The sequence below is a fragment of the Melanotaenia boesemani genome, chromosome 16 (genome assembly GCF_017639745.1).
Source record: "Melanotaenia boesemani isolate fMelBoe1 chromosome 16, fMelBoe1.pri, whole genome shotgun sequence".
Lineage (NCBI taxonomy): Eukaryota > Metazoa > Chordata > Actinopteri > Atheriniformes > Melanotaeniidae > Melanotaenia > Melanotaenia boesemani.
In genome coordinates, this window is record NC_055697.1 from 23,236,253 (window position 1) to 23,262,906 (window position 26,654).

General features: G+C 37.6%; 1 protein-coding gene across 1 annotated transcript in view; it reads left to right on the plus strand.

Annotated features, from left to right (window-relative positions):
- The first annotated feature begins 13,299 nt into the window (after positions 1-13,299).
- The window catches only part of arid5b (AT-rich interaction domain 5B), a 72,810-nt gene continuing 59,455 nt past the window's right edge, over positions 13,300-26,654 (plus strand). The window contains exons 1-3 of the mRNA XM_042010363.1: positions 13,300-13,333; positions 13,653-13,907; positions 22,795-23,029. Of these exons, the coding sequence (XP_041866297.1) occupies positions 13,313-13,333; positions 13,653-13,907; positions 22,795-23,029 (511 nt within the window). The 5' untranslated portion in view covers positions 13,300-13,312. The remainder of the gene's footprint in view (positions 13,334-13,652; positions 13,908-22,794; positions 23,030-26,654) is intronic.

The window sequence follows — 26,654 nt, forward strand, 5'->3', positions numbered from 1 at the left end:
GCACGTCCCCTGCTGTCTACACCGTGCAAGGCGCACATAAAATGTTTCTCAATGGAGCCATTTAAGACGTTTTTACATGCCAACAGCACAAGGTATTGACATAAAATAAATAAATAAATAAATAAGGCCACTTAGCCAGGCCTATTTTAACACTAAAAACAAAAATGAAAGTCTTTGCACTGACCTGGACACAACTGCTTGTTTTTGTGTGAACAACTGGCAAAACCATGATACCACTGGATTATTATAATGACCTTTTTAAAGTTGCAGTGTTTGAACCAGTGTTGCTCATTTCATTCTTATAGCCTACTTCATATTACTGTGGTAAACTGTTCAATATCTAAAAGTTTTTTGAAACCACGTTATAAAGATAGGCTGGTGGTCTAATGAATATAGCCTAATGGTTTGTAAATAATTTTAGTTACACACTTAACTGACAACAGAAAGAAAAAAAAACATGTCGATTACATTTTATTAGGCAAGGCAAGGCAAATTTATTTGTATAGCACATTTCATGTACAAGACAATTCAAAGTGCTTATTAATCTAGTTCAGGATTCCAGTTTGCTGGAGCATAACCCAGCTACAGCTAGGTTCGCCTTGGACAACAGAAAGACTGGAAAAATTCTACAAATTAACAAAATTAACATAATCATGCAATGTGAACATCTCAACCCCACCCACAATCATAACAGAATATCGTTAGAATATCAAAACCCAGGGAAATACTTTGAACTAGCCAGCTTGCTATGGGTACTTCAAGAGCAGGTTTCTGCAGGTGTTACAAAATACTACTAAAATAGTCCAGGTGATGCAATGAGCTGCCCTCAGTTTAGATCTGCAACCTTTCAAAAACAGTGGACATATTATGAAATGAGAGATGTGATAAAAATGAGTCCTAAAGTGTTAAATTAGTAATCAAATATTAGGAATGAGAATAAAAAGAAATTTATAAAAAATGTTTTCAAACACATGTGAACAAAAGATGTGATGCAACACACTTCCCTACCTAAACTGTTTAGAAATATTTTTTGACATCTAATTCAAGTGCTGATGTCTAAACTAAATGAATAAACTGCAACACTAGCCTGCCGGATCTTATTCCAACTGACTTGGGGTGAGATTCAGGGTTCACTCTAATAGGTGTAATAGGTCTTTCTCTTCACAAAGATAATAAAGACTGAGGAAGCCAGATCATCCAGAGAAAATCCACACAGGAGTATATGCATATAATATTGTTCTTTTGTGCATTCAATATTCAATATATATTTGTACATAATCTTCTGTTCCTACTTTATCTGTTTTCGTTTTTGTGTAATAAAAGAAAAGAATGCTAGAATCAAATTCCTTCTGTGTACTAAAGAACACACAGATACATCCACACAAACACGTACTCACATCATTTTGCCCTACTTGGCTGCATGTTGACTTGATTTCAGCCAGTGCAGCAGAAAAGAAAGAGTAGAAAGGGCTTGTGACCTTGGAAAGGAGGCAGACATTTCCTGCCTTTGTTCCAAAGTATCTGTCATCATGCTTCCGCCTTAAATATGTGCATATAATCACAATAAGAATTTCAGACAGTAGAAAAGTTAAGAAAGAGAGATTCTAGCCTGATTTAAGAAAAAGAACAAGGGAAAAAAAATAACAATTCAGTTGGTGTTTCCCCAGTTTCCTGGTGATAAACAGAATGAACCAGAAAAAAAGTGGCACAAAAAATAAGTACGTTTTAATGAAGAGTGTTCCCTTCTGACAGCAGTAGCTCATTTAGTCAAAAAGTGAGAAACAGGCTGCGAATGGAAACAGACTCTTCTGTGTTTATTGAGACAGAAAAGCCATCCCACATCATGCCACAGGCCTGAGTGAGGCTGCTGTTCAACATTTGGCTCGTGGCTGTGCAGAGATGTAATGACAAAGATGGCTAAAGGGGCTTTGGTCATTGATGACAGAACAGTGATTCCCTCTGTGCAGCCTCAGTCAAAATGAAAGGTTGATCAGTTTCATATACAGATATAATGCAGACTAAAACAAATTAAAGTTATATATAAAATGCCTCTTAAACCTTGAAAACAAGTACTATAATCAACACATAACACACACACACACACACACACACACATATATATACATATATATATATGTATATATGTATAGTAGTACCCTCAACTTCTAAACTGTGTTGCATAATTCTCCATATGCTAAAAATATTTCCTTTATCTTGGAAAAGTACTTCCACTGTGTGATTTCTGGCTTCACTTCCTTTGTGAGTATGGCCCCATCGTCATCTGCCCTGTGTTTATTATTTGCTCCCTGAGTGAACAGTATATGGTGCTGTCTCCTTCTTCCTCTGCTAGAAAGTCTGTTGTTTGTGCGCCCAGGCCCTTGTTTTCCCTGGATTCCTGTATAGATTTACTTTGGATCATTTGAGTATTCCTGCTTTCTCAGTTCTTTGAGTTTTTTTTAAGTAATTTTTTTATTTTTTTTTATGATATTGTCTCATGTTTTCCATATTCTCCTTCTTTGTCCTTCATTTATTCATTACTCTCTTTCTCTTCCATACTTGCAGTTTTTTTTCTTATAGTGAACTGGTCACATCTGTCTGTTAGTGGTCCAAATTACTACTGTCATTAACTACACCTCCCCAAAAACCACATGTTTGGTACATGCCATGCTGCTATTCTTTTCATTTGCAGTCATTTCACTGAGACAACTGGACAAACGCAAACACACACACACACACAAAATCATAAAAGCATTGTCTTTGATTTTATTTGACCATGTCTTGTAGAGAGGATCAGTGTCAAAGTCTTAATCTATTCATTTTAATTGCGTTGTGTTCTTTTGTGCTCATATGGTTCAGAATTACAGACAAACACAAACCTTTTAACACAGCCTGTAGGGATTTTCATTACAGGAGAACAGACTATTTCTGGGTCTCCTGTTTGATGTTGTTGTATTAGTCTGGCCCATAAAATTACTCAGAAGGTATGTGGAGGAAATGGCATTAGGAAAAAAAAAGGGGGGGGAATGGGGGACCACACACACACACACACACACACACACACACAGCGGGTAGAGGGTATCAAATCATTATGACAGCCAGTACTTCAGTTTTATACTGCTTTAATATTGAAGTTAATATAAATTTCTTGATTTTAATGCATTTTCTGTCGTCTTAATTATATTTTTTTTTGTGTGAAAAGCCTAAATATCTTTGATTTTCCCCATTCAGTACACATGCTGACTTATTCAGCCTGACAGAAACCAACCCTGAGAGATTTTTATGTGTTTAGGTTTCAGATGACAGTTTAAGTGTTACTTGTCTGAACAGCTGTTGGAAGGTCTTTCTCAAGTTGGAAGTTTTGTGTGGAAACTCTGAAACTTTGTATGTTTTTTGCTTCTACCTTTTCTTTTTTGGGGGGGTGAAACACACAATAATACACCAGCACATATCACAAATCAGATATATTTAACATCCTCTTCTCTTTATTTACTATATCAGATGTAAATCTGCAATCTAAACTTGATTTTTGATTGATTTTTTTGCTGCTGACAACAACAGCCACAGTGCAGGTTTTACAAGTAGATCATCACTTTAAGGCTACATCCTTACTAGCTAATAACTAGACTATTATGTTCCATTATACATTAACTTCTGGGGTCCAGTGTTAAGCAGCCCCAGCTCCATGTCATTACAGGTGAGAGCCAACAGGTGGCACTCAACGCCACTTTTTCCAGAGGTAACTCTGAAAGTGGTGCCTTTATTAGTCAATCTGACGTTTATCCTAATGGACAAAAAGCATCAGCATGCTGTGAAAAGTCATGGGGAGGTGTGTGATTAAAGCCAACACTGCTGACGCTGCTCCGCATATGATCATTTATTTTTTAAAAAACTGTATTTTTTTTTATATTTCAACACACCTTCTACAGCTCAGCAGGTCTAATATTTTCCAGAGGAGAGCTCCTTTTAAGGCAAAAATCCTCTTTGCACTCCACTTTTGTTTATTCAGTCAGTTTTATGGCAGCTGTGCCTGGTTTAAAACCATGTCAGATACAACACATGAGAACTGTTTCCCAAATTTAAGCTTGCTTTAAACACTGCAGGTCATGGGTGAAGCAGGTGGTTAAATAGTTATACAGACCTGGCACTGATTGTCTTCCCCCTCATCTCAAAAATACTGTTTCAACTCAAGGCCCTGCAGAATCACACATGTCAGGCATTTGCATGGGAGAAATTAGACTTAAATGGGTAACACATGACTCATTCTGTTTTAGCCCCGACAGCTGCACCAGGCCAAGCAGTTATTGGACAATATGATTCACCTAAGAACAGGGCCACTCTTCAAAGCTTTTCCAATGTGGAATCTCTGACGTAAGCCGAAAAATAAAGAGATATTGAAGCAGAGTTAGTGTGAAACATATTGCGTTACGTTCAAACCATATTCATTTTCCTCTCACTCGATGGATTTTTCTCTGACCTTAACCTGACAACTGTTATAAATTCTGCATTAGCAATCAAAACAAAAGACTATTATGCAGTGCAGTGCTGGCCTCTGGTTGCTGCTTGGCTCATATTCCCTGTACAGTAAACAGCCCACAGATGTTTTACATTGATATTAACAACCTTAATTTGTCCTGCACAGAAAAAGTCCAAGCATAGCGCGGGGATTAAGTTCTCAGCCATGTATCACACACAGCACAGACAGCAATCTCATTTAGCTTGAGTGAAGTTTACAGTGAGTGGGTTTTGCATAGGTCATTAGTTGTCTCAAAATATCCCCTTGTCACCATAGCAACTTCAAGTGACTGCTAAATTGCCTTATAAAATTAGATAAATTATTAATGTTGAGAGTTTTTTTTTCTTCTACTTTAATATGTGTGCTCAGGCTTTGAGCTGCTTAAACAGTATCACCTTTATTTTCAGGACTGTAATAGAAGAATAGCTGCTGTCAGTCATATTTCTAAGCTAATCTTTTTTCTCCCTTCTTGAATTGGCTGATTGTCAAAACCTTGAAAACAGCTCTTGTAAATGGTTGGGTTTTTACTGCGTTTACTCATGGTTAGTTGACATATACATAACACTGTGCTCTCAGTCCAGATGGAAGGGTGACACACACCAGTGAATGATCTGATCAGAGATGTCAGCTGACATTTGTGCCCATTTTTTAACAATTCAGTGTTTGACAGAAAAGGCAGGGGTGATATGTTAAAGATGGTTAATGCTGAGGTCACTCTCTTCAGCGATGCCATCATCAGCGAAGGTTTGACCATTGGGTGTAATAACCTGACTGATGCTTCAAACATACAAAGTAAATCTTTAATGCTGAGCTCGGGTTCTGCATTAATGTATCCCTCAGATGAGAAGAAGACACTGTGACCTCTTTGCCTCAAAAATACATCTTTTTGCTCCCCTTTTCTTTCAGCCTCAGTGTCATTAGACTTGCTCCATGTACTGGAAGCATCCATAACTCACAGGCAGTCGTAACTCAATCTAACAAAATGCCTTTTCAATCACTCTCATCTTTTATAGTTATGCCCATCAGACATTTACATAAATACATTATTCATGGTTGTAATCCTGGTTTCAGATGGGAGAGATATAAAACGTGTGTGCATGTGTGTGTGTGTGTGTCCTGATGTGTGTGCAGATGACAGGGCGAATGAAGCTGCCTTATTTTGTTTGTTTGCACATTTCTGATTCAACGGAGCACTCTCCATCAATGAGGTAAATTTACATTTGCCATTGCAGTAATAAGCTAAAACCCATACTAATGTTAACACTTGTATACACTTGAATTCACGTTGTCCTGCCACATGATTACATTTGTGCATCGCTTAATAAAATGACTCACTTGACATTATCAAACAATTTAGCACTGATAGTTGCTCATGAAGGTGAAATTGTGTTTTTCTGGCAATTAGTTCATTGTCATGGCAGTCATTTAGACTGGGCCAACCAATGTTTGCCTTATGAATCATTATTACACACATATAAGTATGTGGTATTAGATGTTATCAGCAGTCGTGAATGGATGCAGTAATTGGTTTGCTGGAAATGAGGGTCCCCTGTGCTGAGTACTGAAATTGAAAAGATGAACTGCAGAAACCATAAATTATGCATAAATCAAGATGAGGTATAGTCCTCAGATAAACAAGAGTGATACCAGATAAGAACAAAATGAGAGTAGAGTATTATTTTTCAAGAGGCTATCTATTCCGCTGTGAACAGTACCAATGCACACAGTTCACTGCATGCAGTCGCTCTTTTGATGTTCTGAAGATATTACTGCATCACAGATATTTATGAGCTCAGTGAGTTAATATTCAGTCTACAGTGCACAAGCTGACACCTGCTAATATACACAGAAATCTTCTCAAATAGCTTCCAGATGAACATATCAAAATCAGGTCCTGATTAAAAGGGAACATCACAATAAAGTAAATGTGTTTCTCCTGGATGTGCTGTCCACTCACACGTGATTGAGTGGAGAGAAATGTAACACCACGTTATAATGAGTCGAAGAGGTTAAAATTAGCCCTGCAACATCTCCCACATCTCCTGTTACCTTTTCCTAAAGTCATGCTGCAGAAGCAGGGCCATTGTCATGTGATTACAGTGGCACAAAGACACAGGTGTAAAGTTACCATTGAAACATGCTCCTCTGAACACATTTACTTGATGGCTTTTTAATGTCCCAGGGCTTTCCACTGATGATAGATAGATATCCACTTGGTAATGCAATTGTGCATGTGGAATGAGTGAGAGATAGGGTATGTTGCCCCAATTTCTCAGATGCTTTCTTATTTTAGTCATCTGCAGATTTTCATAATCCCCTGACTGTATAATTAGAAATGTTTGTTGTAACATCACACCGAGCGGTTTCACTGCCAGTAAATGTGATGTTTAGCTGTCTAAGCACTGTATGTACACTTCACTTTTCTTTGTGTTGCAAAATAAGTCTAAAATCTTTTAGAATACCACCCACATTTTTTATTGACTATTTAAGTGAAAGAGAGAGCTGTAGGTGCATTTTACTATTTCATTTTCTGTATAATTAAACTTGGAAAATTTTGATGAAAAACAGTCACAAAAGTAACAATTAAATTTTCTCAAATACTGTGCTGAGGTACAGTCTTTTTAATATTGAAATCTTCCTTTTTTCTTTTACATTAAACTAAATTTAAGTTGCACATTAGCATGACATTAGAAACAATCTCCTTTAAAGGTCTGGACAAATTAAAATCAATTGTTTGAATGTATAATATTTTAGTCTGACTCAAATTAATACAAAAGCTGTCATACTTTTATACCTGGACTATATAGTTAGAGGTTGAATCTTGTGTTTATACTTTTAGTGTAATTAACATGAGTTGAGGTGCACCACACATGCTTTCATTTCCATATATATTTGAACTGGCATTCACATAAACATTTCCACACTCTTTATGCTCATGCAAACTAGTTTAACAGCAAAATGTAAAATAAACATGTAAATGTTTTTTGAGCTATTGAACTATGTTATTCTTTGGAAAACAACTCCACAGGAAAACAGTCTTAAAGTATTTTGTGAAAAGATGTTGATTTATAGTCTTTCCCCACACCGGAACTTTAGTTCTTGCATTTTATCTATTTTATTTTAGCTTTTTCTTTCTGTTTTTATTTAATTAATTTTATTTCTTTTAATTTTTATGCACTTGTATTGCTTTCTGCACTCTGCTGTAATGTTTTATATAAAGCACTTTGAATGGTCTTGTACTTGAAATGGGCTAAACAAAAAACAAAAAAATTCGCCTTTTCCTTGATTTGTTTCCAGAAACATGATTTTACTGTCAGTTGATCAAACTACAAGTCTTAGTTAACTTAAATGTTAAAATTACATGGTTAAAGTTAGGAAATAATCATGGCTCAAATTGTAAATGCCTCTATAATAATAGCCTGCATAAGGGCATCCTTTCCCTGGATTACTGACTGCAGAGTCCTGCACCTTCAGCAAAACACACAAAAAATGCTGCAAATGTGAATTGAACCACACATCCTAAGGGTAAAAGCAAAATACATAAAAATTTAGTCTTTTACCATATGACTATTACATACTGTTCCATAAAACTGCAGGGTCATCAGATAAAAAATAAATAAATAAAACACAATTAAAGCAGTTGTAAGATATCTGTTCCGTGAAATCAGCTGTAATTACTTGGACAATGATCTCCTACAGAGAAAGCAAGAAACAACATAATATTATGAGCATTTTATTTTCAGCTTGCAGTGTTGCAGCATTCAACATATTCAACCACTTTGAAAAACTCAGCAACTCCTCCTTCCAGTCATGTATACAGGGACAAGGATGGTGGTCCAATTAAATGTTTAGGTCTACCTACAACCAAACATTGACCTACCTCACACTTTGATAACCTCCAATGTACAAAGTGTAAAGACCAAACCATCATCGATACTGTAGCATCGCTGCTTCAAAGAGAACGACACACCCATGAATCCACAAACTGTCACAAAGCACTTATTTTCCCTGACAGTTTAAATAATACTGTATTTGTACTTTAACATACATAAATATCCTTTTCTTCTATCCTGTTAGATTAACGTAACCCCCCCACCCCTCCTACCACCTCCTCCCAAGACACATACATAATCAAATCTTAAAAATGTTATGGACTCATCAGCAGAAAAATACTATATATAATAAAATATATATTGTGGATAGATATTTATGAATAAAGAATCCATGAATACTGTGTTTTACACACGCACACAGAAAGAAAATAGAAAAGTAAACATTTTCAAGGCCAATAAATAAATACATTATCCTTCAATGATGTGCTTTGATATACTTTATTATACCAATTTTATCAATATACTGAATAACGAATAGCTGATTGTACTTGTTCTCTTCCCTTAATAAGTAGCAGCTTAAAGTTTAAAGCCTTAATTTGGTGGTAAACTAGCTACAACTGTCTGGTTAATGTAGTTTAATAAAAAGTGGCTTTCAAAAAGGAGCTTATGACAAATGTTGTCCTTATAGATAACTTAGATAATAGCAGTGGAAGTTATTTGACATTAGAATAAAATCACACAAGGCGCCTCGGTCTCTATGCAAGCTGTACTTCAATATTCACTTTTTAAGTATCACTTTGTCAAATAGCACATATTTGCCTATATTCCAAAGCTTTGTGACCCACTCCAAGTTTAAATAGTGCTCCTCACCTCAAATATGTGCAAATATAAAATGTAATATGTTTAAGGAGGATTTGAAGTTCCCCACCTTGACTTCCATCATAAAAAATTCTGTTAAATGTTGAACAACCTCTTCTAAAAGCTATTATTTAAAAAGAAAGGTTGATATAAATACAGATGTCTTGAAAGTTTGCAGGCATATTTAGGTGCTACATGCCAGAAAAACATCTCAGAAGTTTATGGATGAATGGTAACTACAGCACAACTGCCAAATCATTGTTCATACAGTTTAATGGGTCAGAAAAAGTACAAGTATACTTGCTCTAGAGCTGCACCGAGTCATTTCATGCATTTACTTTACACCACTGATACTGTGAATTATTATTCTTTCAAGTATGGTGAATGTAAACCTTTTATTTCTTCTCCTTTTTGCACTCACTGTGAATGTTACATTATGATCAAGAACATGGTAGTGTTGATATAGAACATCATTACATGCTGCATTCACTTGCACTTCGGCATCTGAGGTTTACCCAGGTATAGATCCGTTTACACTAAATACACAATTCAAATTATGTATAAAGTTTAGAATAATTAATTTTCATTATGTATCCACAGGCTGTTTAAAAAGAAGGAGAAATGTTATGAACTTAGAGGAAATTAAATGTTTAGAAAGCCCAAGGTACAGACAAATATTAAGATTTGTTGTATATCTGTTGTTATATCAGTTGTTTTGATGACTTAAAAATGAGTTCTATTGTGAAATCATTTAAAAGAAAGCACATAAGTGAATTGTCGTAATAAATGAAATGCTAAAGATCTTGTTGTGGGTAATAGTTGCTCTTACAATTAATGGTGGTGATGTTGTAAATCTTTTCTTTACTTAATGTTAATTTTGTTTGGTAATGGGTAGGTGTTTTATAAGCTATTAGCTTCTGCCTACATCCTTTCAGTTTTCCATCTTCTTTTCTGTATTTTGTGGTTTTATGTTTAATTTACTTTCACTATACTGAATAAATAAATAAAATAAATACATTTGTTAGAATTTTGTCTATTCTTGGTGTGACACCTGGTCCTTGTTAGAGAAATGTTTACTGGTTAACTTTACTAACCTGTTTGACATTATTCATCTGCTCCCCAGTTGCTGAATAAGTACTGCAAAGCAGGTTCATCTCAGCCTTTTCACTGTTGTCTGGTAGAGACAGAAATATATACAGTATAGCTCTGTACAAAATAACCTGAAAACAAATAGCTTAAAGCAACAGAAGCACTCAGTGGAGATAAGAGTGTCTCCCTTTCAGAGCAGCAGCATATAGAATATCAGATGTCAATACTGACCTCTCACTTGTATCATTTGTTTTGCACGTCTGCTCTAAGGGTGTCTGGAAGGAACCGCCGAGGAAATCTGCAAAGACTACAATGGAATTTAAATGACTTCTGATTGTTGTATAGTATTTTTTCTATTTTGATAATGTAAAATGTGTGTTCAACCACTTGTCAATAAAACTAGATTTGTATTGTCTGTTTTTCTCTTGATGGCATTATCTTTATCATGATCACATTGGATTAATTCCTCTGCAGCAGGATATTGTTTTAGAGTCACTCTGAGTTAAATTAATATTCATTATTAAGACATGTTTGAATTACATGTGTCATTTAAAGATGGCTGTAGCACTTTTCTGTGGCTAAACCTGAAACCTCAGCAAATCATTTTGAGGTCACTTTTCAACCTCTGAGGCTCCCTGCTGAAGCTCACCTCATTATGTTGGATGCGGAACACCTGTGTCAAGAAAAAAATAAGCCTTTAACGCTTTACCAGGCATTGAGTGTGTATCTGTTACATTCAGTGTGTAGGTATGTATCTACCTGAAACATGTTTGTTCAGCTTTTCACTTCATTGCCCACATTAAGGCCTTTTAGTGAGTTAATTTGTGAGTTCACTCATGCAGCTCCATCTACTGTGGCTTACGTTTATTTCTAAAGCTGTTTATGTGTCTGCAGGGTGATGCAGAGAATGTGTGGGGTCCTTACTTTCATTTATGGTCACTTACGAAGCAAAACCACTCAGTGAAATCGTAATAGCAAAATGGATTTGTAGACATAAAGATGAGACATTAAATGATTTTTACTCAGGTTGTCCATTATGCATTTGTAGGCTACGTGCTGAGTTTTTAAATGGCTCAAATATATTGACATTATAATATTTGCCCAATACCAGTCTCTCTTTCAGCACACACTTGTTTTTAAATAAAGGTTTCTCAACATGAGCTCTCATTCACATCAATATCTGCATCATAATGTTGCAGCAGCCCTGGGCTCTGCTTGTTGACAAGCAAACACTTGCAATTGCCAGATAAGAGCTCGAGTGGTGCCATTGATTAACCAGCGACTTCATTATGGTGGCTGCCATTAACAATGCAACCCCATTGATTTAGCCACTGAAATGGCTGTGAGAAATCAAGAAAGATAGCACTAGGTCCTGTGGTTTATATTGGATTCACTGCAGGAATCTCAACTCCGCTGCAGCCGCATGCAAGACAATGAGCCTCTGTGTGAGCCACCTTTTGCCCTGTCCTAAACTGGTACTTTAAATATCCCAGTGTCACAGAGCATTCCCTTAGCTATTTCTGTATTAGTATACAATGCCCTGCTGCTTCTTTGAATTGAGGGAAGGAGCTAGATAAGCTATAATAGGCTGAAAAGACTATGTTTAAGCACCAATTCCTCACTGGTCTTTGAATGTGTTTCAGATAAATATCAGGCAGTCATTCATTTAACCTGAGGAGGAAAGCATGTCAGTTTGGCAGACAGGAATACACTTTACTGGCTGTGAATCAATGTGCATGCAATGCTTTGCCAGTCATTTCAGGAAAAAAGGCGCATTGCGTAACACTGTACTTGAAATAGCTTGTGTCAGATGTAGGCCTGTGTCGTTGCATGCTCTGCGATCTGAGTGGTGGATAAATGCTGGGCAAAGAACGCGTGAAAGGGAAGAAACAGCGCAGCGATGTGGATAGAGTGGGTACTTTTAAAAAGATGAATTATTCCAGTCAGCCGATAAAACGCAGCTGGCACATTCAGCCAGCGGAGACTAAAAAGGACAATGGGTGTAAATAGAAACCGTGAAGTTTGTGTAAACTGGAATAAATAGTGCAACTGCAGTTTAAAAAATCAGAAGTTTTATATTGGTTCTTAATTCAGGTGTAAACCCGGCTGTTTAAAACAATTAATATTCGTTATTATATAAGAAGCTTTAATCGTGCAAATGTTTTAATGCGTGTCAAATAGCCTTTACCCAGCTGCCTTCACAAGGTCAGCTTAGTGTTTTAACATAATTTATGTTTGCATAATGGACCGCAGCCTCGTGAACAGTGTCTCGTGACGCCCCGCTTTCTCTTTTGGCCAATTCTGTATTTTAATGCTAGACTAAAAGAAAAATAAATAAATATTTATATATATAGCTTATATAAAAGGTATTATTTTAAGCATTGAAGCAAACGTGGGCGCTGGAGCCATAACGCAGAGCAAGTTCCGATCAAAACAAAGAACCTCGCGGCTTCCGCGTTGCCTTTTGAGGAATCATTTGATAGCCCTATTAACTTTCATGTAACATTGTTTCTTGAAGGCATCCACAGCAAGCGCCTCGGTGTCATTACTGTGAGAAATGTGCTTTCATACTGAACGTCTTTTACAGAAGTCCTGGAAGATACATAGTCTGTATAAGCCCTTGAATGCGAATTAATAGCATAAACCAAGCTTTTAAAAAGCCGATTATTATACTAAAACACAATTTCTATTGTTTCATGCAACTATTTGTCACATATGTTTGAAATTAGTTTATGTGTTTATATTTATGTCAAAATGTTTAACGTGAACTTACTATTTCACTCAATAAAAATGGGCTAAAAAAAGGTAACTGCTCAATATTCTTTAAGTTTTTAATATGCCAACTATAAATATGTTTTACAGTGTATTTAATATTTAAAAGGTTTTACTATATGTCATTAAAGCCTTAACGTATAATTTTAAACTCTACAGAGATATGTCGCTTGCAGGACCTTCGGCAATCCATTCAAGCCAGCAAGTTTGGAGAGCGTGTTGAGTTTAATCAATTCATAACGTCGAGATGGAGCCGAACTCACTGAAGGTAACGTTTGTTATCATCCGTCGATTTGTTTCATTTTGCGCTAATCACCGCCTTATGCAAACATGTGATTGATCCGTAAAAACTTTGACACATTGCATTTTACTATGAATACATCCGTTTCATATGTTGATTATCTAAAAATAGTTAGGCTAGATGACACAAAAATATGAGCAAACTGAAATATCCCTAATGTGAGATTTGCCAGCCGTGCGTAGTGAAGAAGAGGTGTTTTTAAATGAGTGTGCCAACATTTGTTTTGCTAATGAGTCGATTAGCCATTCATTAATGTCATTTATTTGTCTTTTTTTCTCCTCTACAGTGGGTGGGCTCGTCTTGCGGTTTACATGGACCATATATATTCTATAAAGCCTTTAAATTTAACCGGGACGCCAAACCGAGAATTCTTGCTCTCGGAGACTTTTTCTTCGTCCGATGTAAACCCGAGGATCCTATTTGCATAGCGGAGCTTCAGCTTCTCTGGGAAGAAAGAACAAGCAAGCAACTTTTATCAAGCTCCAAACTTTATTTTCTACCCGAGGATACCCCCCAGGGACGGATAGTCGCTCATGGAGAGGTAGGAATATTAACCGCCTGATAAATAATCAACCCCTGTAACTATATATATATATATATATATATATATATATATATATATATATAGTTGTTTTTTTTGTTGTTTGTTTTTTTTTTTGTTTTTTTTTGTTTTTTTTTGCTTGCACAAGAGAATTTATTCAGCAGCAATTTTACTGCATTATTAGATGGCAGTGGACGTCTCCGGTGACAATAGACGTTAATAAGCGCAAGCATTTATACTGACATTGATGTATTGAGCAGCACAAGAATTGACCTACAGCGGAATTTGTTCTCTAGTTTTACTTTAGCCTGTTTGTCTATTGTGGTGTCAACTGCTGAATGTGCACTTGTCCAGCTGCGCTCAATAAGGTTGCCGCTGCGCTCTATGGGGTAATTGTGTTATAAAGGGGGGAAAATCCGCAAGAATCCTGCGCCTGGGCTCTGTCATTTCATTTCTTGGTAAAAGCGTGTCAAATACTGACATATGGGCGGAAATTGCGAAACGGTAATGAATGCATGGGATCAAATTGGCTCAGATCGGTCGCTGCGATAGTTATTAGATGTTTTGTAATGTAGCCTGATGTTGAAAGAGGCTAAAAGCGAGTCATAAAAGCGTGGCGGAGTAAAGCCAGCGCTGACACGTCTCAACTACTCTCCACGCTTTGCATAATTTTTCCTGTGAACATTTCCATCCTCAACAATGCTATATTGTTAGCTCACATTTGAGGCAGTGCTTAAAACGCCCCTGTGTTGCATTACGCTGTTGTTGGCACAGAAAAGCAATAGTTATGATTGACTGTGGCCATATGTGGCGCTTGTGATCCGGTTACAACGGTTTGCACTGAACGGCTTTACTCTGATTATGATTTTGCGGGCTGTAAAACAAACGATGTGTTCTTTTTTTCTCTGATATGACAACAGTACTTTAATTACTACCCTCCTCTGCTTTTGATCACTTGCGGCGGCGTGGAGATTATTCTGTTGCTGTTTTATTGTTTATAGGGAAGGACAAAGCCGTGTTTGTACTTTACTCTTCCGCTGATGGTTTACTTACATTCTTTCCTCTTGAGTAATAGAGTGGCTATCACGTTTCCCTTTCATGAGAAAGGTGGCTATTTATGGATGGCCGCATAGACAAGCTATATCATCCTTATGGATTCTTCTATGAACGGGTATCATAAGCAGAAGCCCTCTGGCTTTAGTATTTAACACACTGCAATTATTTAGTAATTACTTTGAGTGCATGCATTACCGATTCTAGGACCACACTGTGCGCAAGACATGTCAGCTCCGCCCCTTTCCCAAAGACTTATTTGCATTGCAAAGTGCTTACATTCCACTTCATTGAGTTTATCTGGAAAATATTATATTCAACTACCAGAAGTTTTACGCTGCCAGTGCAAATAGCATCACACATATTTATCTCATATTGTAAATAAGCTCAGAACATGTATTTGCTAACAGGGTTTAAAATAAATAAATAAATAAGTAAGTAAAAATAAAATAAAATCATAATGCTTTTTTTTTTTTTTTTTTTTTTTTTTTTTTTTTTAGCTCACAATTTTGCAAAACACTGTTTCTTTGAAGTTGCACAGATCATAGGATAAGGCCAGACACGTGAATTATATAATTTGGGGATGATAAGTTTAAGTGCTGCGTAGGTGCCTGCAGGCTGACCTCAATTAAAGGGCTTGTCAAACGTTTAGTTCTCAGCAAATAGGACTACTTACTGTATGTTACAGTCAAAATTGCCCTAACATAATCAAGCCAGTTTATGACCTTCACTGAGTCCATTCAGATTCTCGCTGACTTTGCCCCACAACACTAATCTTCACTGCATGAGTCAGCAAGGAGTGCATACAGATGCAAACCGTAATCCAAAAAACAAACAGGATGGGTAAACCAGACCCACAAAAAAAAAAAGAAAAAGAGAAATATAAAAAAAAGAAAAAAGGAAAGCTGTAACATTACATTTCATCAACTGCTCAATTCTACACTGGAGTGTTATATGTGTGAAAAGGTAAACATTAGAGAGGAGTTGATTTTTAGCCACACTGAGAAGTGGAATTTATAAACCACTTTTCTTCAGGGCTGTTAGTGTGTGAAGACAGACTAATGGCTGTAGAGCAACAATAAACTGTAAATCCGCAACTGACTAGCTGAAAATCAGGAGTTTAAATTGGCCTTATGACTCATACAAATATGTGCTTGATACCTTACAGCTCTCAGGAAGTGTGATATTTTCACAAGAATTCAGTGCTAAATGAGAACATGCAGCCTCCTGAGGTAAAAAAAACACAACCTGGTATGATTTCAACTTGTAACATTTATGTACAGATCATGTAAGATTTAATCTTGATTACTGTTACACAACATAAAACAGAAACTATATGTGTCTTGTAGTATGTAAACAGCTGGTGCAGGGTTGTCCCCCCTTCTCTCTCTCATTCTTGTATCTTGAAGATGGCTATTAACTTAAACCTGAAGCCAATATCCCCCAAATACCAAGAGGCATAACTTTTCAAAGCATCAAAACAGCCGTATATATTGAACCAGTCTACTAGAAATGGATTACTGATTCACTTGTGTTCTCAGTGCTGAGGTATGATGTAATTTCCTGGTTATTTCTCAGGTATTTGTTTGCTCTCAGCCTCTCCTGCAGTGTGTTTGCCCTGTTTTGCTGTGCTGTGCAGTGACAAGAGGAACCAACCCATGACCTACTGTGCTTGTTTTTCTTCTGTCACAGGGTTGGAGGTCAATTCCTTTTAAACGCAGCCAGCTTTAGAGCCAGTCAGCTTTGGATGGAAATAAAAATAATGATCCGCTAAATAAATGCAACTCTCGGCGCCTGTGTTTGCTGATTAGATGATAAACAGATCCAGGGTAAATTTATGAATCTATTTATACAGAGTTAATTATTAAGTCCATATGTGGAGGAAGCTGTATTTTTCATTGTATCTCAGTCAGACAAGCACTGTTTACCACCACCAGTTGAGCTCAGCTTGCTGTTTAAACAGGCTTTGTGTCGGGTTGCTCACCCATTATGACAAACCCTCTATCGGGGCCTCTGCTCTATTTGTCTGCCTGCAAACTGCCACTGACTAAACAGTCACATGTGTTTTAAACCTCATTGAGTGACACATTATTTCTTCTCACTCAAAATGACTTGTCTCTCCTGCTGGTGCTGCTCACTGGCTGTAATACGTTCTGTTTTTGGAGCCCCCATTTCAGTAGAAAGCTGTTGTAGATAACAGCTCAACACACACGACGCCCACTTATTGTATACTCTGCTTCAGGCACTTCATTACTTATTCTTATCTTCTACTGTATATCCCACTTTACTGCAACTACAGCAAGGCACTCTTAATGGGAATTCACAACCACTAAGAATATTCCTGGATCATGTTATATTAATGTGCTATTATCATCACCTCTGATTTCATCTGACCTCTCCTCTCCTCTATTTTGTTCCTCTAGCTGACAAGGCTTTGGCACATGCACACAGACACTCTGACAGGCAGGGGACTGCAGCAGTAGGCCAGTATTGATTGCTGTGGAAAACACTTTGGCATGCATCCAGAGCCATTTCTTCAGTACATGGCATAAGTCCATGCATGTGTTTCAGTGCTTGGAAAGCCAGCTTGTAGGGAAATTAGATTGTATTCATTTGCTGCTTCTTTGATTTTTCCTAAGGGAAAAACCCTGAATGGGTAATTCAGGCATCTGGGATGCTGGTTGAGTTAAGTATAAGTGGCTTAGATATAGTATGTGACCAGCATTTTTGATGGGTAAGGTCATTCTTGATGAATGACTCATGTGTAAAAGTGATACGGCACATTTTTACAGTTTTTTTTTTTTTTTTTTTTTACTACATCTATACTGTTCTCCTGTCTTAGCCAGTCTGTGCATTACACCAAATCTCCCCATTCATACAACAATGGCAGGAATTTGGAGGTGGCGCGATGGTGTGTGGAGGGGCTGTGAGTGAGGGCTTTTAGCGTGCAGGGCGCGCACGCGTGTATGCCTCCTCCTACCACAGAACAAGTCATTAACTCTGAACACTGCCCTCCAGTGAATTCCTTACTATTGCTGAAATAGCGTGTAAATTATTACCAGCTTTTTAGGATAGTGTAATTTAAAACCTTTAAAATGTAATACTCAGGACTTCAAAGGCAATAAAAAAACTCTACAAACATTCTGATTCTTTTTCACCCAACTGGTTTGTGTCTTCACTGCCTAAGTAATGATATGTTACAGGAGCGGCTGTTTGTCAACACGCTGGAGACTTTTGGTTCTCTTTAGCTCGGTTTCTTCCACTTTGTCATTGACTAACCACTTGAACAGGCAAACATTTGCCTTGATGCATGACTCCAGTGCCTCCAGCTACAGTGGATCATTATTATAACCTTTAAGGAGAACGCAGCCACAGATGGAAAGCTCTTGCTTAATACTCCAGCCAACATTTTTAATTCCTATCTGCGGATTCTTGGATGGAGCATCATGCATTTAGTTTTTTTTTTCTGCTAAAACACAAGGATACAAAGCTGCAGTGATTCAAGGGGGCTGACACAGCTTTTTCTTTGGTGTCACCTTACATGATGGATGCCTCACCTACTTTCAGAAAGGCTTTGAAAACTCTTCTTATCTCACTATTTCTTTCTGTCATTATAGCTGCAAAAGAATGCTAAGTTCATATATCACCCTGCTTGTGTAACAGCAATCTCTTAATGGAATCAGCGAATAAAAGATGAGTTCAGCACCCCGTCGGTATGACAGCAACTTTTCTGCATATATGAATAAACTGCATGAATTAACTGGTGGAGTGTTATGTACAATAATTTTCACCTTTTAAATGCTACACCTTGAACTCTTTGTAGTCTCTCAGCAGTCTCGACAAAACATTCTAATTCATTTGTCCCCTGGCTTACTCCCCTGAGCTCCTTTTAAATTCCCAGATAAGTTTGTTTTGGGACACTGAAGCCAAGGTCAGTCATGGGGAGGGAAGATAGATAATGAACTCATATTGTGTTTCATACCCTGGTTCTCTCTCCCTCTTTCCTTCGCTCTACTTTTTCTCCTCTGTCTCCTCATTGTCCATGTCACCATGTCCATTACTCAATTACTAATCTCCTTTGGCCTTAGGAATTCCAGTGTTGACCTCTCTGAGGCAGCAGGCTGAAAACTTCCCAGCATGACAGGAGCCCTGTGTGTGTATGCGTCCATAGTATATAGGAAGACACCCACCCACAGGGAGCGAGCACCCCTTGACTCCCAAGCTGAAAGTCTGAGCAATGAGACGGTCTGCCTCAGAACGCTGACAGTTGGGAATTTTCTCGCACAGCAACGCTGATTTCTCACAGGGAATTGTACGCTGCGATATGGAATATTTCAGGGTGCATTGTTTCTAATTGGATCACCACATATAGAATTGGAAACATCCCTTTTGTGCTGTTTTGTCACCAGTTCAACCCATCCATATAAATTGAATGATATGGATTTTACTGAGTTTAATTTCAATGAGATTGCTGAAGTCAGGCGTCACTGGAACAGACTTATCTACAGTTTCACAGCAGAAGTCTGTTTTTTTTTTCTCACTTTGAGTCTATTATATGCAGTCTTAGAAATTCACACAGTAATATTTTTGGAGATATCATGCTGCTGCAGTAATAACATGAATTATTGATAGTAGGTGGAGACAGGATGTAACATTTCACTGTTAATGTGTTACCTTGCATTTCAACTCAAGCATAAAGGCAGCAGTTAATCTGTGCATATGTTTATTGATGTACCCAAGGCAAAATCATCTGAACACATTAAGATACATAGAGTAGAGTCAGGAGTTTATAAACGCCGTTAATGTATCTGTGTCGGAAGAGTCACTGAAATGACACCCGGCTGTTCGGTATGTTGCTGAAGTGGAGTGCCAACTCTTGGCTGTGGGCTTGCAGTCCTCTGACCTATATTATCAAATAGCCCGCTGGCTGTGTACGCCGCTTTGCTAAACTATCAACTGCCTAACTCAGAATGACAGCACAGTGTGGATGAGCAGCATTTACACCGGCGCAAGGCCCCTGGTTTCTAAAGCGCATCTTTGAAGCCCAAAAATCCACGCAGTGAGTCGCAGACCCCTGCTGTGCTGCTGGAATGATTCATCTTAGTCAAGTTACAGTGTGTTTAAAGCCAAGACAATTAGTCAGTTAATAAATCCAGTAAAACATTTGTAAACAGCAAATTCTTTATGTTGCTGATGATTATTTTCATTATTATTTAGTCTGTATTTATTTCATCACTAAGTGATTAGTCAACAGAGTCTTCAAATTGACGTCTATACATTTCTTGTCCAGTCAAAAGTTTAAAATCCAGGTGAACTTAGAAAGTTAACTATAATAATATATAAAAACTAATTAGTGTAAACTAATTTAACTAATCACTTCTGCTGAAACAAACACATGACTTCTTATATCTCACCCATTTCAGTTTCTCAAATCTAAACATTTGCTGTTCTCAGCATTTTAGTCCTGTTCTTTTGAGTTTTGGACTGTTTGCACTGGTTATCTTTTGAAGTCTTGATAAGATGTTTGTCCACTCGGATTCTAAACTAAAAATATTGGTGCAGTTATACAAGAAATAATCACTGGCTGGAGTACTGCATCAGTGTTTTTCTGGCTGTCTCGGCAGACCAGGTTGCTCCTGTTATGTTATTGTGATCGTTTCTCAATAACTGACTGGCTTGGCTGCTTCTCAGAAACCCTTCTTTTAATTTTCCAGTATTTGCATATTTCTCAACAGAATATCATGACTTGCACAAACCACAAACCACTACTCTATCTTCCTGCAGCAGCTCGCAGACTTTAAGCATTGAGAAGTCAGCTGGTAAAGAAACGCAAGAAAGGAATTGTCGTATGGCCAAGTTAATGGATGTAGCTGTTTTCAGGGCTGCAGCTCCTTTCATAGACTGATTATATTTCGGACTGTGTTGACAGCTTCTGAATTGTACTCACCTGTTGTGTTTTGCTCTCGAGCCAAACAAGTCCCCAAACAGGATCTGTTGACATTCTCACAAGGCAGTGTGTCATTCAGCTGATTAATGTAAAGGGAATGGGGTTTTTAAGGTTTGATGTTGCTGTGTGTACGCCCTGTGTGCTATTGAAATCCCTGATAGATTGCTGTTTGACTGTGTACAACAGCAGAACATTCAGTGCATTAGTTTTGCTTTGAATGGACTCAGCCGAAATATTTTGTTTCTCCGTGTGCTGTCAACGGATTGCATCAAAGTACAGTAGATAATTCTGCACAGATACAGTGCTATGTGGCTTTTGGCTGGAGGCTGAATGCTATTTACTGTTTCTCTGCATTATTCAAATGGCCTGCTTTTGTGAAGGCAGAAACAGCAGTCAGTTTTTCATTGCATGGAAAGCTGGTTACAACCACCCGCCACCACTTGACAGCTGAAGACAGCTCATTATAAGAAGACCAAAAAACCCATGTTTGATGTTTCTACTTAGTGAGGGAGGCACAGCTATATCAAGCTATCCCTTGCAGGCTTTTCCTTTATAAGGAAGTACTTTCTCCAACTGCTTGGGATTTGATATGCCTGTAGTTGCAGTTGATGTGAGAGCTGAATATGAGTAATTGTATAGACAGAGCTCTCAGAGAGAATCTTAAACACTGAAAAGTCTTGTGTTTGGTTTTGAAAAATGTTGGCAAAATGGCAGAAACACTGTCATATTCAATCAAAATGCAAAAATGAAGTCCTAAAAAAAGCAAAGGATTTGCATTAAAGTTGCTGTTTTACATTTTTGACTGTGTTCACATCCTCTGCTCACGCTCATAAATATAACATAATGAGTGTTGTTTTAATGTCAGTAATACACAAGCTGTTTGAATGAGAATGCATACAGCCAGACAGATGCCTGGTAAATTGTAGATAACCAAGGTAAACATCAGAGACCTACTTGGTGTGTTTTCTGCCTGTACACATCTGTCCTCCAGATTTCCCTGTTTCTGTAATAGCCACCTTACAGCACAGTACTCCATTCTGTTGGTAACAAGCACCTCAGCCATTAGCCCTTCAAATAGAAACAGATTTAACCATCTCTGTTTCTTTACCACTCTGCTTGACTTGAGGTTCTTTAAGCATCAGTTATTAAAAGGAGCTGAATCAACATCAGTATATAAAAAATAAAACTCTTACACAAGCAAAGGCAAGCAGCAAACTAAAGTATAACCTATAAAGTCATACTCCAGTGTCAACCATGCACATCACTGCTTCAGATTTACATTTTCAGTTTTTATGTGAATCGCAGGTTCCCGGTTCCCAGCTTTTTGCTGTTTATTCATTAGACTCCCAGTGTAACAAATTTCATTTCATCTACTCCTCTAAGCTTTGAAGGTGTAATCAAAGCCGCCGAGTGTGACTTGAAAAGCGTAAAATCTCAGCATTCATGGTGAATATCAAGAGCCCGACTTCCTAAACGCTTATCAAAAAGTCTGAAACACCTACGTCCTCAATGACATTGATTTAACTCCTGGCATGAATTCAATTCGGCAATCACCTCCATCATCCATATTCATGGTGCTGTAATTTACTTACATTAATGTGCATCCACAGCCGTGATGCTACTTGACGCACATACCAATTTAGCTGATAAATAATGATGGTCTGTTCTTTGTCTTGCTTCCTTTACTGTTTGATGTGCTGATTTAAGTGCCATTTATTTCACAGTTTTGATCCTGATGATTTTCATTTTCAGTGAAAGGCTCTAAAATGTTGTTGTTTACATAATTACAGCCATATTCTTAAAATATTGTAGCTATTTGATAATACTTGAAGGACTTTAAGAGTTCACTAATAAAAGCTGTTCTGATTCTTCCCTGCCTCTTTTCAGCATGAGGTAATTGCGGTGTCTGAGAAGGTGATTGTACGGCTTGAGGACCTGGTGAAGTGGACAGTACCAGATTTCTCAGGATGGGGCAACGGTCTGAAGGTAGAACCTCTCAAGTCCTCTGTGCTCCGGGAACTGGGGACCAACGGGAGGCGCGAGGCCCTTCACCGCTACAGGGAGAGCACCCTGACCAGTGGACTCAACTTCAAGGATGTCCAGAGGGAGCGGGCGCAACTAGGTGAGCACTAGCAAGTTCAGTTTCTCTCCATCTTAGAAGGTTACTGCAGTGTTCCATTATCTCAGGGCTGCCGTGGTGAATGTTTATGTATTTGCGTCCTGTGCTCGCCATAAATCACCCTATGTTTATAGTCCTTTGCTTGGTTTAACAAGTGTTGTCTCAACCAGAGTAATTTATCAGTTTGTAGGTTGAATTACTCCTGATATAATGAGCTGAGAAGCACACTAATCGAGGGGGGCTAGAGGTAATAGCAGTAATAGCAATATATTAATATCTTCTAGTGTAACAGTACTGTTTACAGACTGTGACAAGAAAGACACAGTTGGAATAAAATGGGAAAAAAAAGACATAATTCAGCTTGCAGTGTCTTTAAATAACTAAGTCACATCAAACTACAGTCTAAAGCACCTCTGTTACCTTTTTATCCATCAGTTCAGGTCATAATTAGCTATGTAGCTCAGCAACTTTGTGGATCGCTGCTGTGTGCATCTGAATGGTTGTCTGGTGTATTCATCATGTACGCTGTGCCATTCTTGAAGCGGGCTCTTGGGTTTTCACTACAGCTTCACTCATGAATCAGAGCCAACATAAAGCTGGATGTCTCTGCGGATGACTCATCTAATGCAAATAGGAAACTCTGGCATTTGAGCCTAATAATCAGAAAGAACATTATGTTCTCTTTGAAGCTGTTTCCCACATATTTTTCTTTCACATGGTTGTGATGTAATTCCTTATGCTGATTAAAGTGGTGTAATATAGCATATCAAACAAGCTAAAAATACCATCATAATTACACTGTTGCTCGTCAGGTCACATGTTTGTACCCTGGAGATTTAACCCCGAATTTTAGCTTTGTGATCTCCTATTAATTCATTTTTAATAACCACCTTGTTCCTGAAAACTGCACATGGAAGTGGATCGGCTACATGCTTGAAGATACTTGACTTGTTCTGAAGACAATGTTGATTTATTGATGACTCTTGTAGTGTTTTCTGCTCTGGATCCTCTGTGAAGAGAAGCTGTTGTTTGTTTCTGTGTGATGCTGTAATGCCCTTGATTACTCGACACTGCATGAATCTCATACGCAAAAAGGACAAGAAGATCAATAATGAATGCTTTGTTGTTATTCCAGTAATCAATATAGCGTGAATGTGCCTACGGGGATGTGTGTGTGTGTATGATTGCTTGCTTGCATAAATAGATATGTCAGCCTGCTTCTTGAATGATGTTATGTTCCATATCTTGGCTTTCTATAAATGTGCAACATCGTTCAGATTTTATAGATTTAACTGTTGTCAGAGCAATAACCTGATGATAACACTATTGTTGCTGGGAGGCTGTGTATGTGTGTGTGTATGTGTGAATGCAGTATGTCTGTGTATGCGCGTATGTTGCTAATGAGCAGCGTTGCCGCTAATGACTCCATCAGGCTGTTTCTAAATGCACTTGTCACTCCGATGGGACACTCCGCCAGAGAATCTGCCCACTCAGCAGAACGGGTTTAGACTCTGGCAGGGCACCAGAGACACACGCACACACTTTGACACACACGCTTACACATGTGACACGCAGACAATCAGTGGCGTGCACTCACTTATCCATTTGTTTGTTTGTTCACTACATCTTTGGCGTGTGCCTGCTGCTGACTGTCTAACAATAGGAGAAGGGCAGAGTTTTAAAGAGAGATCACTTATTCGTCAAGGAAAATGAGAGTTACTGTGTGCAAGGTTTTGCATAGAAATATGAAATATGCCACTGCAATGCTGCTGACTACTGAAATGAAATATTCATACTGCAGCAGCAGCAGATCAGATAGAAAAGTAGCCTTAAAGCATCTTTTAGCTGAATGTCTGTAATTCTGTGTAATATGTTGGCTCATTCACTAAACTGATTTTTATGATACAGCTCTACCCCTTTTTCTCTCTTGCTTTCTTTCTTTTTTTATTTATTTATTTTTGGATTGTTTTAGCCTGAAGCAGCTGCTCGCTGTATTACTTGAATGATGTATTTGCTGATTGTTATTCTCGGGCTGATCTGTAGCTGTGTCAGAAGAATTGGATTGTTCTCCATAACAGGATACTGCAGCAATACCAAAAGCTGTACAGAAAACCATTGTGAGCTAAAGAGTAATAAAGTGTGCCATTGTTATTGAGGGAAACTGCTTTTTTTGTGTGTGTGTGTGTGTCCTAACTTTTCCTGGCTTGCAGCCAATGTGAATGAAGTACTCTTTTATGTATTTGTGTCTCACAGGCAACATGTGAAACATTCAAGCTCTTAAACAGCAGCATGACATTTTTTTTTTTGTTTGTTTTTTTTTGTTTTTTTTTTTTCTTGCTCTGTACATGGGGCATAACGATTGAACAAAGCTCTACTGTAGTCTGACCTCAGAAATGCATGCTCGCATAAAGTAATTAATTAGAAACAAGTGACCTTCGCTGCAGTGCTGCACAACTCTCTAAAACCTTTGAGGCAGAGAAATGATTGGTGTCATAATTCAAATTGCAGCTCAGCCAGGCTGTGCAATGTTTTACTGGCCTACCTGGAATAACAGGGTTTTTTTTTTCTTTTAGCTCTTAAAAAATAAATAAATAAGTATTCATACACACACATATATACATATATATATAGTTATACACTGTCTTTCTTAAATTAGATCAGTGCCACTCTAATATCGTCATGTTAAATCTAGAGCTGTGTCTGCTGCTAATAATATTTTCCCAAAACTAGCAAGTTAGTACTTATATGTTGTGTTTGTTATAGTGTTAAAAAACCTTACATAGTAGGCCATTGATGGCTAAAGGACATTTAATTATATTATATCACAATTTAATTGAATGGCTTGCATAAGCTTTTGACAAATTCTTAAGGAAGAACCTAAATATAACTCAGTTCTACAAGTGCATTAGGAATGATGTATTGTATTTTGCACTCCTTATGTAATCTGTAATGTAATTCACTTAATCAGGTAATGCAAACTGTCCACTCAGTTTATCTTGTACTCTAGTGAGCTTTAGAGCTTTTTTTTTTTTTTACAGTTCAATCCACCAGGGATGGTTTGCAAGGGAAGTTTACATTCTACCCCCTCTATCTCTCCCCGGAGGGCTGACCTGTTTCTGCTGCAATTGGTTTGTGGCTGTATACTACAATGCCGAATATTTGAGAGCTATATCGGTTAATATAGTTTTTTTGGTTTGTGTTGAAGGAACAAGGGCGCTATAGAAAGAAAATGCTAATATTTATATATATATATATATATATATATATATATTCTTTCTTAAATTCAAGCCCTTATCATGGAGGTCAGTGAGTAAATTGCAGGATGAAATGATGTGGGGGGGATTATACAAAGTCAGATCTTTTGACTCAGCATTCAAAGAACTTAGATGGCATTCATGACTCCTGCCCTCACCTCTATCATCTGTAGCTGCTTCATCCCTAAGCGTTTCAAGGGTCAGGGCTCTCTGAGAAAACACTAAGTAAAAAGTATCCATGGAAAGTAAAGTAAATTAATGTAATTAACAAATTTATTTTGTACATCATACAAACGTTTAAGAGGCATTTAGTTTTTTGCCCCTAGAAGTACATGCAATGGAAATTAGTTTGTTATTTAAATAAATATAGGTCT